General features: G+C 50.0%; 1 protein-coding gene and 1 long non-coding RNA gene across 2 annotated transcripts; both read left to right on the plus strand.

The window, feature by feature from the left end:
- The first annotated feature begins 3,543 nt into the window (after positions 1-3,543).
- Positions 3,544-8,144, plus strand: LOC144164336 (uncharacterized). The gene is made up of 3 exons (XR_013321158.1): positions 3,544-3,772; positions 4,383-4,469; positions 7,993-8,144. It is a non-coding gene; the product is annotated as an uncharacterized LOC144164336 (long non-coding RNA).
- A 1,882-nt stretch (positions 8,145-10,026) lies between these two features.
- Positions 10,027-14,110, plus strand: LOC144164335 (uncharacterized). Its single transcript, XM_077694839.1, has 2 exons — positions 10,027-10,478; positions 13,248-14,110. Exon 1 carries the CDS (start codon positions 10,064-10,066, stop codon positions 10,430-10,432), a length of 369 nt encoding a protein of 122 aa, XP_077550965.1. The 5' UTR covers positions 10,027-10,063; the 3' UTR covers positions 10,433-10,478; positions 13,248-14,110.
- The last annotated feature ends 2,113 nt before the right edge of the window (positions 14,111-16,223 follow it).

The raw sequence follows: 16,223 nt of genomic DNA on the forward strand, positions 1-16,223 counted from the left end.
CGCTACGGCTGGATCCGCGAGTCATGGAGAGCGTTTGGCCGTAACTCCAGCGTAGCCATGTGTCCTTTCTTTGACAATTGCAACATCATACCCGCGCGAGTAGCGACGATTACCGCTACTGCAAATTCTTCGTCTTTCACAAAAAGACAATTCATTTTCCGGGAGTCCCATTTGAAGGCTTCCCTTTTTTTTCTTTCTCGTCTTCTAAGTCAGAATGACACGATACAACGGTCACTAAATAACACCAGATGAGCACCATACGCATTGCACTCAGGTACAAGGTCGAGGGAGACAAACTCTGCCCAACTCTGCATAGCTCACAACCTTACCATTACGACATACCCCGGTGCATGATTCCAATGCAAAGCATTGAAGGTGATATTTGCGCTGCGTGCTTGCCACGGACGCCTCCGTTGTTAGGCCTCTCTGCGTGACGAGAGCTCAGCGGTTAATTTGAAATTCCTGACGTTCGGTTTTAAAATCGTTACAGATCTATGCCAGAGTTTACCGCAGCGCCGTTGCAAGGGCCACACTTCACGCCGGGAAATGAGTGGGTATTTTAAATTTCCTAAGAACTATGGCGTGACAGCGCTGCAGTCACGAATTAACTGTTATCTCTACGCCGTATCCAGGGCCGCCATCATTCCTAAGCTACCGTGCATGCCGCGAAGTGAGCGGAAAACCTGAAATTGAAAGGAAGCTACTCATTGAAAGCAAGCCACTGTGCTTTCAAGAAGATGAGCGTGAAATTTATTTATAAAATAAAACCTACTGGACTCTAGTCAATAACACAGAGTAATAACTTACTGTAAACTATAAATGTTACACGTTGCACTCCACTGATTGCGCACACGTGAGTACCTTTTCTTGTAGAAAGCAGTGCCCGGGTGTTTTTTAGTTTACAAGAAGATTTACTGAAAAAAAATGGAGACTAGTTCTCACTTGGAAGCAACAAGAAACACGCAACGAGTGGCTTCCCACATGACCCACATTCGCTTTTACGCATTGCAACGCATGGCATAATCAGATGACCGAACATTGCCGCTTTGCGTTTACATCCTGAGGTACAGGCCACGTCTGCTGTGTTAATCGAAATGACGCCAGTACGTAGAACGTGATCTTAGGACTTCCGCGCTGTCTAGCCCTACGCCCTTCGATTAACCCAGCACGACTGCTGCAGTCACTCATTCAATATTTAGATGAAAAGCAATTTCAAGTCACATCTTATAGCGCTCCAACTCCCTGTAGCCTGATACAGCGAGCGCTGCAGAAAAGGAAGGCGAAGCAGAAGACAACGATATTTATTGCTCACAAAGTTTATTTAGTTACCATAAAATTCAAACAAACACAAAATAAACTTTTTAAAAATGTGCATTTTTTCTGTTCCGTTCCTGAGAATATGTATGAATAGCAGTGCTTACAAACAATTTGTAGTCTTTGAATTATCGCGGTGGCTCAGTGGCTAAGGCGTGCGCTGCTGAGCACAAAAACGCGGGTTCGATTCCCGGCCGCGATGGCCGCTTTTCTGATGGAGACAGAAAGCAAAAACGCTTTTGTATATAACCTTTCGGAGCACGTAAAGATCCCCACGTGGACAAAATTATTCCAGAGCCGTCCACTATGGCGAGCCGCACCTCCTACATTGCGTCAGCGCGTTAAAGCATACAATCGAGTCATCAATTTATAGTTTCTCCAATTTTACATATATCAAACATTTGTATAATTTACAAAAACTCATAATATTTACAGTATACAGGGTGTCTCATCTATCATGCACCAAGAGTAAAAAAAAGAGTAATGGCGTAACTCGAAGAAAACTTACTGCGTAATGTGTGCAGTACTGTGGAGAAGCGGACAGTAATTTTTTTCGTTAATGACATTTAATAATTAATTGTAAATAATTACCTAACTCGAGAAGTACTGTCCTAATCTCTAAAGTGTCAATGAGGCACTTGTGGGTACCTACGAGGGGCATCGAAGTGCGGTATTTTCAGCGACGAACTGATTGAGTACACATTAATTCTGACTGATAAAGGAAACCCGCGAAATGTGAAAAATACCACGTGACGGTGCCTCCGAGCGTATCGTAAACCAACGCCCTCAAACAGGCTGCCTGTGAGTTAGCCAGTATGAAATAAACAAAAGAAAGAAAGAAGAAATCGCGACCGAGTTTGTTCCTTATCTGCACCCGCGAATCTTCCTGTTGCTGCTCCTTGCATGCATGCTATTATCAAGGTGATGCGCTGTCTCTTCGGGCGGGTAACACGCGAAGCAGTTGCTTTCAATCAGCTTATTTGGGGACGCTGCTTTACAACGCACGCGGTAGCGCCGTCACGTGGTATTTTTCATATTTCGCGGGTTTTCTTTATCAGTCAGAATAAATGAGTACGCAATTAGTTCGTCGCTGAAAATGCCGCAGTTAGATGCCCCTCATTCGTACCTACAGATGCAAGGGAAGGAACAGCGCACATTCTACACACTAAACTTTTTTACGCCCTTTTGGCCAAAAAGGGTGTAAAATAATTGAGAAAAGGGTGTTGGGAGGCCCTTACGCCCTTTTTCTTGAATCTCAACACCCTTTTTTGTAGCTTTCCACCCTTTTTGCGTGAAAAAAAGGGTGTTGACCAACCTCACCACCCTTTTTTTTGGAAGGGTGTTGAAAGGGTGGGGAAAAGGTGTTCAGCTCATCATTGATTGAGGTCATGCATGCAATATAATTTCAAAAAGACATCCCATTGTGCCATCCACCCAACCTCGTCAAAAATGTTCAAAAGCAAAAAAAAAAGCTGCCAAATTCAATAAAAAGCAGCGGCAGCACCGACGTTGAAACAGGAAAAAATATCAGCCCTTGCTTATTACGACATCGACAGAATAACACTCCCCCTCCCACTTTTTGTTTTCTACAACCTTGCACCGAGCACAGCACAACCTTGAACTGTGACATCTGTATCATCATTCCGTCGTTCCCTGTTCCTCTCCTGCCCCACCAGCACAATCATAGCCCCCTCTGACAACAGTCATTCTCGTCACTCAGTGGAGTTATAAAGTACTAGCAATCACAATTTTATTCCATTCTTATTGTTAGCGACCGTAAATATTGTGTACAAATGCAATAAACAGACCACCTAGTTTCTCCTACAGAAACAACGTTGGAGAACAAGGCAGATATCAAAAGAAAACAAAAGTTGGGAATGGAGGGGGCATGAAGTCGGGCGCTAAATAAACAGACGCCAAATAATAATACGATTACTTACACTAGAACACTGCCAAATTTCATTGCGCAGTGTTATCTTACTATCTGCTGCTTTTTTTAACGTTCAAATGGAGCGCCAAAAAACTCAGTCCGCGTTTTGTGTTTGTAAACTTTAAAAATCTAAGCTTCTTTATTATATTGCACACAAAAAATAATAATTTACTGTTGTAGTCAGTAAACGAGGCAATTATTTATTGTTGTCGTTTTAATTTCTTTACGCAACTCCCTGTCAACGGCCGAAACCCTGAGTACGGCGAGCGGCGGCGTGGCCGGATTCCGGAACAGATACCCCGTGACCCTCCATGCCGTGACCCGTCTTTCATGGATTGTTTACTGTGGTGTGCAGTTACACAAGCGCAGTTATTATGATTAATTGGACACCTCGTCGTCTTCGGTTATGTCTGTCGTGTTCGACTTCGCGATGAAGTATTTGAGAACAACTTTGCCACCTGAAGACGGCTAAATTCGTTCGGCGCTTGCCCCTGAACGTCGCTCGCTCTTCTGCTTCGTTTCCTGCAGGTAAGCTGTCTCGACACATTTGCCGCCTTTCTTTTCACTGGATGCCGTTTGTAGCTGTCAGCGCCGCTTTAAGGATTCGTTAACAGGAGCCCGCGTGTGTGAATTGTTTAACTGAACTAGCTAGGTTGAACCTTGAGGGCTCGTCTTTAGAAAGGCGATGTGCGAAAGAACATTGTGGTGCTTGCATTGAGCGCTGAACGCACTGGCGCTCAGTAACGCCGTGGCGCTCAGTAACTCAGTAACGTTTCCCATTCCGCAGCACTATATTGAACAGCTTCAGAGTTCACCACTGCGAACCACGTCTTACGCGTAGTTTATCAGAACACGGGCGGCTACTCCTCTAAACTGTGCTGCGCAGCGTTTTCGGCTTCGTTGATCACCGCAGTCGTTTGTGCCGTGTTGGAAATTGCGAGGGAGAATCGTTTGCGAGCGAATGTGCGCGCCTCGCAAGCTTCGTTGCGTTTGCGGCGAGTCACCTCACCATGTGTACGGTGCGGCGGTACGCGGGCAGTGATTTTGGCTGAATGTTGTGTTGCCCGAGACGTAACATTCGTGCACCTAATCATTTCCATTCTTGCATGTGTGGTAATCATGTGTCATCCCGTTTTAGACCTCTGGACGGTCTGAGCGCATCACGTCCATCCATTCAACCGGACAAGAGCCACAAGCATTGTCAACAGTGTTTGGCTGCCAGAACGTAAGTTTTCAAACACAGTTTTGGTAGCACAGTGGGCTATCATACTTGAATAAGGTTCGATTACTTGAATGTACAAGTTCCCTCGTACAAGCCAGGAATTTTTTTGGGGGGGAGGGGGGGGGGTGTGGTCGACCAAAAAATGGGACGGGGAAATATGTAGGCAAGGCATCTTGCGCGTTGTTTTGCAAACGAAGCTTGAAATAACTGACTTTAACATGCGATTTGTGTATGCTCAACACTACGTGTAAAGCCCACCTTAAAGGAGAGCCATGAAGACAAAATACAAGTTGGGTTTATTAGAAAGACTGCTTAGTCCTGATAACAATAATCCCAATATCATCGCAATCTTCGAAAAAATAACGGAGATATTAAGGAAAACGTTTGAAGCAGTCGCGACCCCCTAGCCAATTTCCCGCAACTTATTTATGACGTCACGGAACCTTGTTTGTGCGATTGGCGGCCGTCTAACTGACCTGTCGCGACGGCACATGACTGGACGTCTGTAATCCGGCCTCTAGTTTCATTTGACCGCATCACTTGAACGTCAACGTGCAGTTAAGGCACTGAAAATTATGTTTTATTGTGGGCCCGTATGACGTCATTCTTGCTCATAACACGTCACTGTGGCGCAAAATTTGAAAGTTTTTAAATACTTCTTGCTTTTTTTTCGTTAAAAAACATATTTTGCGGCTCTAATGGAGCTGAGTGACATACTGAATCCTAGTTCTTTCAAATTAAACGAAGTTGTATTTTCTCTTCATGGCTCCTTTAAGGAGCTTAGATGGTGATGATAGTGATGATCAGCTAAATTGCTGTTCGCTGGTCTATGGGCAGACTACGGGCGATTCATTCGTCCGCAGAGCAGGTGGTTAGGCGGACCCGCGCTCGTGAGTGGCGCGCGGACCCCGAAGTTCGTCAGGCGGAAGTGGAGGCCAACACTGAATGTTTACTATCAAGATTCTCGTGTTTTAGAAAAGGGACTATTAAGTTTTCTTGTCAGCTATGAAGTACAGTCGAGCACGATTTGAAGGTTATCGAGCGGCCAAGCGTGCCACCAGCCCACGGTTTCGTTTCGGAACCATGAAAATCGAGATTTCACACTCTTCGCTCCCTTGTTGGCTGTTCCATGATACAACAATGGCCTGCACGACTGACTTGCCACCCTTTGGGTTTCAAGCTGTACAGGGCCGTCCACGCTAGGTGCGAACACGGCGCAGCGTGACCTTGCTCCGCGGAGCGCCAGCGCACAATCCGCGGCCGCGCATCGAAGCTAAGCGGCGCAGGCGCACAGGGGCTTGGAGGTGGGGCTTCGTGTCGTCTGCTACCGCGGGAGAGCGCCATGCCTGCTTTGTTGTGAAGCACGCCTAACTGTAGGCTTGCCTGTAGCGTCTAAGCGCGCTGCGACAGCATTGCGGGAAAGCGCACTTTCCTTACTGCGGCACGTTGTGTAGTTTCTGCCTACGAGAACCCACAGCTTCCGCATTTCAGTTCCGCGGTGCAGGTTAAATGCAAGTATTGTTGCAAACATTTCAGGACTGGCTTGGTTTGGTTCAATGAGAGACGCTGTATAGAACGGCATCGTATAATTTCGGCCACTAGGATTTATTTAATGCTCACTGGCATTACGCAGAACATAATTGTCTGTGCATTTCGCCTCCGTGGAATTTCGGTCACAGCGGCTGGGTTTCGATCTGCCGAATTTCTTCCAGATGTGTATTGGCTTTTTTCAAACATATGAATATCGCGCATCGTCGAGATGGTTCAAGCAGTCGCCCAGCCAGGAAGTCACGCCCCCAGCACAATCGTCTACTCTACGGTCGAATCCTGGACTGGTCCCACTCTAGTGTGCTAAATTATAATGCATACGTCATTGGTTGCGCTCCCTACATGGCTAGTTATTTGGAGAAAGCGGCCCCTCCCTTTGTTGCCACCTGTGCGCATCCTCCTTTATGGTAAGACCCGTACTTCCTCGCGACTCCTTGAACCATCTCAACGATGCGCGATATTCATATGTTTGAAAAAAGCCAATACACATCTGGAAGAAATTCGGCAGATCGAAACCCAGCCGCTGTGACCGAAATTCCATGGAGGCGAAATGCACAGACAATTATGTTCTGCGTAATGCCAGTGAGCATTAAATAAATCCTAGTGGCCGAAATTATACGATGCCGTTCTATACAGCGTCTCTCATTGAACCAAACCAAGCCGCCAGTCCTAAAATGTTTGCAACAATACTTGCATTTAACCTGCACCGCGGAACTGAAAAGCGGAAGCTGTGGGTTCTCGTACGCAGAAACTACACAACGCGCCGTAGTAAGGAAAGTGCGCTTTCCCGCAACGCCGTCGCAGCGCGCTTAGACGCTACAGGCAAGCCTACAGTTAGGCGTGCTTCACAACAAAGCAGGCACGGCGCTCTCCCGCTCTAGCAGACTACACGAAGCCCCGCCTCCAAGCCCCTGTGCGCCTGCGCCGCTTAGCTTCGATGCGCGGCCGTGGATTGTGCGCTGGCGCTCCACTGAGCGAGGCCACGCTGCGCCGTGTTCGCACCTAGCGTGGACGGCCCTGTACATTCGTTGTTATCAAGCACAGACTTGGACTTTGTTGCCCTTTATCTACACCAATGATAACGAAACTTGCATGGAATATTTGCTAAAGCTGTTGTTCTTCCTTCTTCCTGCTTCGTTTGAAAGAGTAGCTTTCCCGCGACAACCTCCGAATCGCAGTGGACTGTACATGCGGCGCATTCGTATATTATGGTGGTGAAACTAGCAAATGTGCGTCTTCGTCCTTAAGTAATCGCCTTTTGTTATTTTTTGTGCTAGTAGCGCGAGTAGTAAACTTTCGCTAAGCGGAACACCTTATTGCACTGCTGTTGAATGTTGAGCTTGTTGCACGTTTCTTAAATTTCATTATATTTCTATCTGTTAATTCGAAACAGACATGGCTTCAGTAAAACTCCAGTTAAGCAAATACAGAATGCTGATTCTAACCAAGAGGGAGGTCAAGGAAACTGGAATAGTGCCAAAAAAACAAAGCTCCGCATTAGGGAGAATTGTGTAGTTTTGTTGATGTGGAGGAAATACAAGATGGGCAGAGCAATGCTTTTTATGCAGCAGAAATTATGGATCTGCAATAGTCAATGAAATGCGATGTCGGTAGAAAAGTAAACATATCAAGGATCGATAGTTGACTGAACAAAATACAGCGACGTGCTCTGTCATGTGATTATACTTTGTACCAGTGTAAAGACAAGGAATGACACGCTCCCGACAACATGTAAGCCTATATGAGGCTTTTCCTGCTGTTCTGCCATTCCCCGGCCGTGCTGTTCCGCCATTGAAACAGTGGGGCTGTTTCGATTGGCTCGTGGCAGGTTCCCAGCGCTTGTAGGTGTATCCGGCGCGAAATGCAGCCGGGCTGTATATGTTGACAGGTACAGCATCTGGAGCGGGCGCAGGGATCAGACGTTGACATAGCCCTTGTTTTCAGCTTTATATGAGCAAGAATGTCCTTAAAACTGCAGGTTCCGCGCCTGCAGGTGACTTCAGGCGGTTTTTCAGGCTGCTTAAACCGCAGCCCAGCAGTTATCTTCTTGGATGTTCTTTTCCCCGGGGCTTCTCCTCCAAGCCGCAGTAGCGCTGAGGATCTGACCCCGGGTATCCTCAACCGACAAACTCAGCCTCTGATACAAAACTGTACATTTATTTACAGCCCGGCAGGCGACTAAAAAACAGTGCTCAGGCGGAGCTCAAAGACGACGGGCCGAGCTCTCCTGCGCCCGGACCACGATATCGTCTCCTTGTCTTCATCTTCCCTCCACCCTGACGCTGGGGGCTAGGGAAGAGGGAAAAGCGAGTCCTTCGTGGGGGTCCAACCCCGTGTGGTGGCCATTAGCGCATCCGGTGCGAGCAGGCGTGACCTTCCTCGGGATGCGCGGAGTTTCAAGGCGCCAAGCGACACGTGCGTTCAATTTCTGTGCCGCTCGTCCCGGGGCCCGCGCCAGTTTGTGCGTTGAAGCGCGCGACACCTCCACCGCCACTGTGAAACATACCTTCAGGAATGTTTCACACACGAAACACACACCACACACACATTTGGCCCGTGCACCATCGTTCCTTCAGTTGACGACACAACAATCAGCACGGCCAGTGCCTCTTGACCCTGGCTGCAGGTCACCATGACAAATTAGGCACAATCCTCACATAGCTCATTCAGAGCGAGTGGCCTTTAGAATGCGGTACGCACCGGCCGTCGTCGTCCGAAAACGCCCTTGCCATGCGCCGCACACCCTCACACAACAGTATCAGGGGCCCCTCTCTTCCTCGCTTGGGAAGGGACCACTGCTGGGTCGTCAGCATACGTTGGAGCCACTCTGCACTGAGGTGAAGCTGACTGACGCTTGCGCCTCTTTCCAGGCGAACCCTCGGGTTCGGCCGCTTCTGACCCACCGTACGCGCACGAGGTGTCATTCTCTACGACACACCTTTGGTCAGGGTAAGCAGCAGAGGGCTGCTTCGTGGGCACGTTAACGCGGTCATGCAATGCCGGAGAGGCTATCTCTTCAGTCACTGCAGTTCTACCTGCAACTGCCTGGGGCTGCGTTACATGAGCGGCCGTACCCTGATTTGCACTTCCCTCTCTCAATTCGCTGGAGCTTTCCATGGCAATCATATTTTCGGGACTCGACATTCGGGGACCTCCAGAAACACACGATGCAGTGTGCGCGACACCAACTGCATCCGATTCTTCACGCGATTCCCGTGCTGCCGCATCCTGCAAAGCTACTGGCCGCTCTACCACGCTCCCAGGATGTTCTCTGTCTCCGCACGGTGCGACGACAGGCTCACGCTCAGCTGAAGCCAGTCTCCGCCCCTTCAGAACGGTTGATTTAAGAACCTCATAGTTCTTCCGCTCCTTAATGTGCGAACCCTCGCGTTCAGCCGCTACTGAACCACCGTTCGCGCACGAAGCGCCGTTCTCTACCACACACCGTTGTGTGACGCAAGGAGTAGAGAGGGGCTCATCGGTCACATGAATTAGAACATGCGACGCAGCTGAGGCTGTTTCTCTGGCTATCAGCTTTTTCACGGGCATGCCCACACTCCTTCGACACACGAACTGGCGCGGGCCCCGGGACGAGCGGCACAGAAATTGAACGCACGTGTCGCTCGGCGCCTTGAAACTCCGCGCATCCCGAGGAAGGTCGCGCCTGCTCGCACCGGATGCGCTAGTGGCCACCACATGGGGTTGGACCCCCACGAAGGACTCGCTTTTCCCTCTTCCCTGGCCCCCAGCGTCAGGGTGGAGGGAATATGAAGACAAGGAGACGAGAGAGACGCGGTCCGGGCACAGGAGAGCTCGGCCCGGCGTCTTCGAGCTCCGCCTGAGCACTGTTTTTTAGCCGCCCACTGGGCTGTAAATAAATGTACAGTTTTGATCGGAGGCTGAGTTTGTCGGTTGGAGATACCCGGGGTGAGATCCTCAGCGCTGCAGCGGCTTGGAGGAGAAGCCCCGGGGAAAAGAACACCCAAGAAGATAACTGGCGCAGGCGACAGGATCTTCAACAGCGACGACTCAGCCAGCCGGCGGGCGAGATGGAGCAGGCGGAGAAGTCACGGCCTGCTGAACGGGATCGGCGGGAGCAGCGAGCTCGTCAGCCTGGTGGAGAAGCGGCTGGACCGGCGCTCAGCGGACTTCTCAACGGAGAGCGGCAGCCTGCTGAACGAGATCTGCAGGAGCAGCGAGCTCGCCACCCAGGTGGAGAAGCGGCTCGAGCGGCGCTCAACGGACGTCTCAACGGAGACCGAGGCAATCTCTGCGGCCTGCTGAGCAGCGGAGAAGCAGCTTGGCGAGCAGTCAGTGGAGGCATCAGCAGCCCACTGAAGGAGAAGCGGCAGGCGAGAAGTCGGCGGGCGATTGTTTGGTGGACACCTCGGCGGAAGGAGCGGTGCATAAATGGATAACCCATCTGCACCGGTGCGGCATCTCTACAGGCGCCGAGCTATACAGGTCGGTGCCTCGTTTGATGCTGGGTCTGCGGTTCACCATGACATCTAGCGGCTATCTAGGTGTAGCCGCGAGATAATGATGAGGATTAGGAAGCGTGCATGAACGTTGCAGGGACAGCAAGCATTGCAATGTCGTTCGCTGAGCAGAAGGCGCTATTGCTGGCGAAATTGAGAATCGCTGAGGCAGAGTTAGCAGCGGAACGGTCGAAGAGTGGACGTTTCAAGAGAGCTAACAACGTTCCTGCCTCACCGATTGCTCAACGAGTAATGTTCGGCGCTGAGGGAGAGAGTGGAATGGGGTGCGCCAGTACGCCGAAAGATGTGCGGTGTAGAGTCCATTCACTGGGCGTGCGTGAGCCTCTTGTTTCGCGAGATTCGGCACTATCAGAGTCACGCGGGAAAGGCGAAGAGAGGATAGTGGCGCACGTTCCTTCGTGGGCGTTGAGATTTCCTGCAACCGGGGAGCAGGATAGTGAAGCATCCCGCGTAGGGAATTTCACCGAAATGAAGATGGAGGTGAAGGAAGGTGTTACGCGCGAGGCTGCGTTGGTAAATGACAGGCAGTCAAAGGTGAATGAGAGTGTGCGCATGCCCGTGATGAAGCTGATGGCAAGAGAGAAAGGCTCCGCAGCGTCGCATGTTATTGTTCATGTTGCCGATGAGCCCCTCGCTACTCCTTGCTTCACACAACGTTGTGTGGTAGAGAACGGCGCTTTGTGCGCGCACAGGGGTGCAGTAGCGGCCGAACACGAGGGTTCGCACAGGAAGGAGGGGAAGAACTATGAAGTTCTTAAATCAGCCGTTGTGAAGGGGCTGGTTTCAGTCGAGCGTGAGCCCGTTGTCACCGCGTTCAGAGAGGGAGAACGTTCCGGGAGCGTGGGCGAGCGGCCAGTTGCATTGCAGGATGCAGCAGCACGGGAATCGCGCGAGGAATCGGATGCAGTTGGTGTCACGCACACTGTATCTTGTGTTTCTCGAGATACCCAAATGTCGAGTACCGACAATGTGATTGCCATAGGGAGCTCCAGCGAATTCAGCGAGGAAAGTGTAAATCAGGGTACGGCCGCTCATGTAATGCAGCCCAGGGCAGTTACAGGTAGGTCTGTAGGAGTGGCTGAAGAGATAGCCCCTGCAGCATTTCATGTCAGCGTTGACGTAGCCGCTAAGCAGTCCTCTCCTGCTTACGCTGACCAACGGTGCGTAGTGGAGCACGGCGCTCCGAGCGCAGAAGCGGCCAAACCCGAGGGTTCGCCTAGAAAGAGGCGAAAGCGTCAGTCAGCTTCACCTCAGTGCAGAGTGGCTTCAACGCATGGTGACGAGCCAGCAGGGGTCCCTTCCCGAGCGAGGAAGCGAGGAGGAGAGGGGCCCATGATACTGTTGTGTGAGGGTGTGCGGCGCATGGCAAGGGCGTTTTCGGACGACGACGGCCGGTGCGTACCGCATTCTAAAGGCCGCTCGCTCTGAATGAGCTATGTGAGGATTGTGCCTAATTTGTCATGGTGACCTGCAGCCAGGGTCAAGGGGCACTGGCCGTGCTCATTGTTGTGTCGCCAATTGAAGGAACGATGGAGCACGCTCGCAAAGTGTGTGTGGTGTGTGAAACATTCCTGAAGTTATGTTTCACAGTGGCGGTGGAGGTGTCGGGCGCTTCGACGCATGAACTGGCGCGGGCCCTGGGACGAGCAGCACAGAAATTGAACGCACGTGTCGTGTCACGCGGCGCCTTGAAACTCCCCGCATTCCGAGGAGGGTCGCGCCTGCTCGCACCGGATGCGCTAATGGCCACCACATGGGGTTCCCACGAAGGACTCGCTTTTCCCTCTTCCCTGGCTCCCAGCGTCAGGGTGGAGGGAATATGAAGACAAGGAGACGAGAGAGACGCGGTCCGGGCACAGGAGAGCTCGGCCCGTCGTCTTCGAGCTCCGCCTGAGCGCTGTTTTTTAGCCGCCCACTGGGCTGTAAATAAATGTATAGTTTTGATCGGAGGCTGAGTTTGTCGGTTGGAGATACCCGGGGTGAGATCCTCAGCGCTGCAGCGGCTTGGAGGAGAAGCCCCGGGGAAAAGAACACCCACAAAGATAACTCCAGCCTTGACATAAAACATTATGAAGAGGGGGGCACCGGGACCCCCCTCCCTTCCCCCCCCCCCCCCGGCTACGCCCTTGGCGTGTGCTTATTCTTTCTCTTGCATCCACCACATTCGAGTCGTCACGTTGATTTGGGAATGCTGGAATCCAGCATATGCTGGCAAGATACGAGAGCTTGAACACAACCCACTTGCCCACAATGAGTTTTCAAAGATCTCCACCACCTGAAGGTACTGAAGTGAGATGTAAGCATTGCCTGAAAACCATACCAGATAAGGGTACCAAATCATAGTTATGGGTCTTTCTCGCCCATTTTAGTGTTTTGAACGAAAAAAGTGCCATTTAAAGGTGACACGTCGTTCCCTGCCGATTTCTGATGCCTGATTAAGTTTGTGGGCATAAATTTAGCAGCTTTCTCACATGCCTAACGTGTATGTGTGCTTGTTAGGAGTGAAGTAGGTAAAAATTGAAAGGTTTGATTGTAGTTGTGTATAGATTACCTACATTTTTTTCATTCCTAGAAAAGAAAAATTGAGGTAACCCTGCCAATTGTTCTGCATTGCTGCGTCTTATTATGCTTGTATGATTCGTAGAACCTGCAGGAGTTCAGCTGCTTGTTAACGGAAAAATGAACAGTGGTACAAAAAAAAGTGCATCTACTAAAAAAATCTTCACAATCGCAGGATGCCAACGGTCCACCTACCAACTTGCGTCCTGCATTGTTTCTGCTGGCTGGAGCGGCGCATGGAGCATTTTTCAACTTCTCGAAGTTTGTGATCAAGCGCTGCCCCAAGTGAAGGATGCCGCAGAGGGATCTTCGGTTTTAATGCCACAATTTCATGTGCTTAGCACTTACTCGTAAGGTATTTTAAATATTCATCATCCCAGAGGATATGTTACCTTCGTCTTGGATGGAATGTGGCTGCAATCAGGTTATTTGTGACAGAAACAAGTGAACCACGTGGTGAGAGTCATTGAGGCCCTGTTGATTGCGCATGCTACTGAAATAACATTTTCATTCAGCTGAATACTTTCTAAATATTACAATTTGTGAACAAAATATGATAAAAGTCATGATTAGTTGTACTGCAGTGCAGGAAAGAAATGCCAGCACATGTTTTAGGAGCCTCTTATATTTCAGGTCATTGGCTGGTGAGCAATAAAACATAACCGAAAATTGTTTAAAGTGAAATCAAATATTTGTTGTCGCCAGTGCGTGGCCCGTAGTAAAAGCTATCTGGTCTCCCAATTTCAAATGAGACAGGAAATGCCAAAAAAATAAGGAAATAAACAAGACAGCTTGCTACAATAAACCAATTCAAATAATTGCTCAATGTCTATAAAGTGGTGATTCAGGCGGGTTAGTTCGGTGTTGATGAAATACAAGCAGGCCCTCGCCTGGTCAAAAACAAATAAACAAAGACATTTTGGGCCCCTACTGGCCTTTGATCACAATGAAAGGGGGGTGAAAGGTCGCGATTATTTATAGGTTTGGTGGTGCAGAGTGCGCATGTATATCTCGGGGAGTTGGTTGAATACGCACTGATTCTAAAAGTAGTCGTGTCGACAGGCACTTCTCTGATGCGATTATGCTTGCGGAATCCCAATCGATGACGTGGTCAGTAGCCAGGTGATGATCCGCCAAGGCATTTCAGCTTGCATTGCCTTTTTTGACATCGTTCTGGTGCTATTGAATTCTTATTTTAAATATTTCCAGTTTCACCTATGTAGGGTGCGTCGCAATCCTTGCATGGAATTTTGTAGGCAACTCCGGGGAATCTTGATTTTTCTAAAGGGTCCTTCACGCGTACCAGCTTTTGCTTAAGCCTGTTCGTTGGCACGTGTGCAATTTTAATGCCATATGTGCCAAACACCCTTGCAAGAGCTTCACTGATGCCTTGCGTGTAGGGGACGGCAGCGCGTTTTTGCCCGTCTTCAGGAACCCTTTCGGAGGAGGCAACTGAATCCCGCAATTGTTGCGTCCTCACAAGCTTTGAAGGGTAGCCGTTGCTGCGAAGGTCCTTCCTTACCACGGCTAGCTTTTGCTTGCACAGACCAGGCTCAGAGCAGATTCGTGATGCGCGTGAGAAGAGTGCAGGGTGCAGGGACCACTCACGTTCATAATTCTTTCGATTTTGTCGAGAAGACTCGCAACACCGTGATCGAGAAAGACGACTTGATGGTGTCCTTCGACACGAAGTCCTTTTTCACGAGCATTCCGAGTGACCTGGCTGTCACCGTATGCACCGCTGCTCTCGAGGCTGATGAGACGTTGCCCGAGAGATCACCGATGGATGTGCCAGAACTACGCAGGCTTCTAGATTTTTGCCTGAACAATACGTACTTCGTCTTTATGGGCCATTTTTACAAGCAAAGGCAGGGGACTTCAATGGGTGCCGCTATTTCGGTCACGGTGGCGAACCTGCCCATGGAAGCGCTGGAAGCACGCACGCTAGCCTCCTTTGCCCCTCAACCAAGTGTTCTTGCGTTATGTCGATGATTGTTTCTGCGTCGTTCAGAAAGACGCGGCGAACAGCTTGCTGGCCCACCTCAACAGTATGGACCGTGCCATTCAGTTCACGTCAGAAGAGGAGGCCGATGGCAAACTTCCCTTCCTGGACGTCCTCTTGTCTCGGCAGGGCCAGAGGCCACGTTTCAGCATGTACCGCAAGGAAACGCACACAGGCCGCTACCTGAACTTCAACTCCGTGCACCCCGCTTCCCACAAGAGGGCTGTTGTTAGCACGCTACTGCAGCGTGCGAAAAGATTGTGCTCGAAGCCCGAGGATGCGGCGGTGGACACGGCAAAGGTGCGGGACAACCTGGCTAGCTGCGGTTACCCGAGGCACTTTATAAATGCAACGGAACGCCAACTGACCCGACGGGGACAACTGGACGTGCCTCCTGCCCCGATGAAGCGAGCTCCTGTGCCCTACCTTCCAGGAACAAGTGAATGTTTGGCACATATCCTATGGGAATATGACATGCAGGTGGCCCACGGTCCAGCCAAAAAGATGCGCCATGAGCTCGTGAGAGTCAAGGACCGCTTTCCCAAGGAGCGCTTCCCCAGTGTGGTATACGAGATACCTTGTGCAGACTGCAGCGGCGTGTATATCTGGGAATCAGGAAATTATAAGAATCGTCTGCAGCAGCACGCACGTGACGTAAAGAATAAAAGCCGAACACGCCGTCGTGAATGACCACAAGATTGATTGGGACAATGCAAGAATCGTCACTACAGAAAGTGACAGCATCACGGCTACATCTGGAATCACTAATCATTCAGACCACATCTAACACAGTCAATCGTAATGACTGAAATCTAAACCCGATCTACGCATGCTCTTTTCAGCGATTATTCAAGCCCACTTAACGACCCACTTCTGGTGATGCATTTATTGTGAACAAGGCTTCGTGCTGGAAGCCGAAACGTCAGTACGTTTTGTTTGGACTGGTCGGCGTCTCTTTTTCGTTCCTAATCCTACATAGGTGAAACTGGAAATTTTTAAAAGAATTCAATAGCACCAGAACGATGTCAAAAAAGGCAATGCAAGCTGAAATGCCTTGGCGGATCATCACCTGGCTACTGACCACGTCATCGATTAGGATTCCGCAAGCATAATCGCATTAGAGAAGCGCCTGTCGACACGACTACTTTT

The sequence above is a fragment of the Haemaphysalis longicornis genome, unplaced genomic scaffold (assembly GCF_048455015.1).
Source record: "Haemaphysalis longicornis isolate Haplotype H1 unplaced genomic scaffold, Haemaphysalis longicornis Haplotype H1 scaffold_13, whole genome shotgun sequence".
In the NCBI taxonomy this organism is placed as follows: Eukaryota; Metazoa; Arthropoda; class Arachnida; order Ixodida; family Ixodidae; genus Haemaphysalis; species Haemaphysalis longicornis.

Excerpts from the sequence above, each read along its gene's own strand:
- LOC144164335 (XM_077694839.1), top strand. The coding sequence starts at position 10,064 with ATGGAGCAGGCGGAGAAGTCACGGCCTGCTGAACGGGATCGGCGGGAG.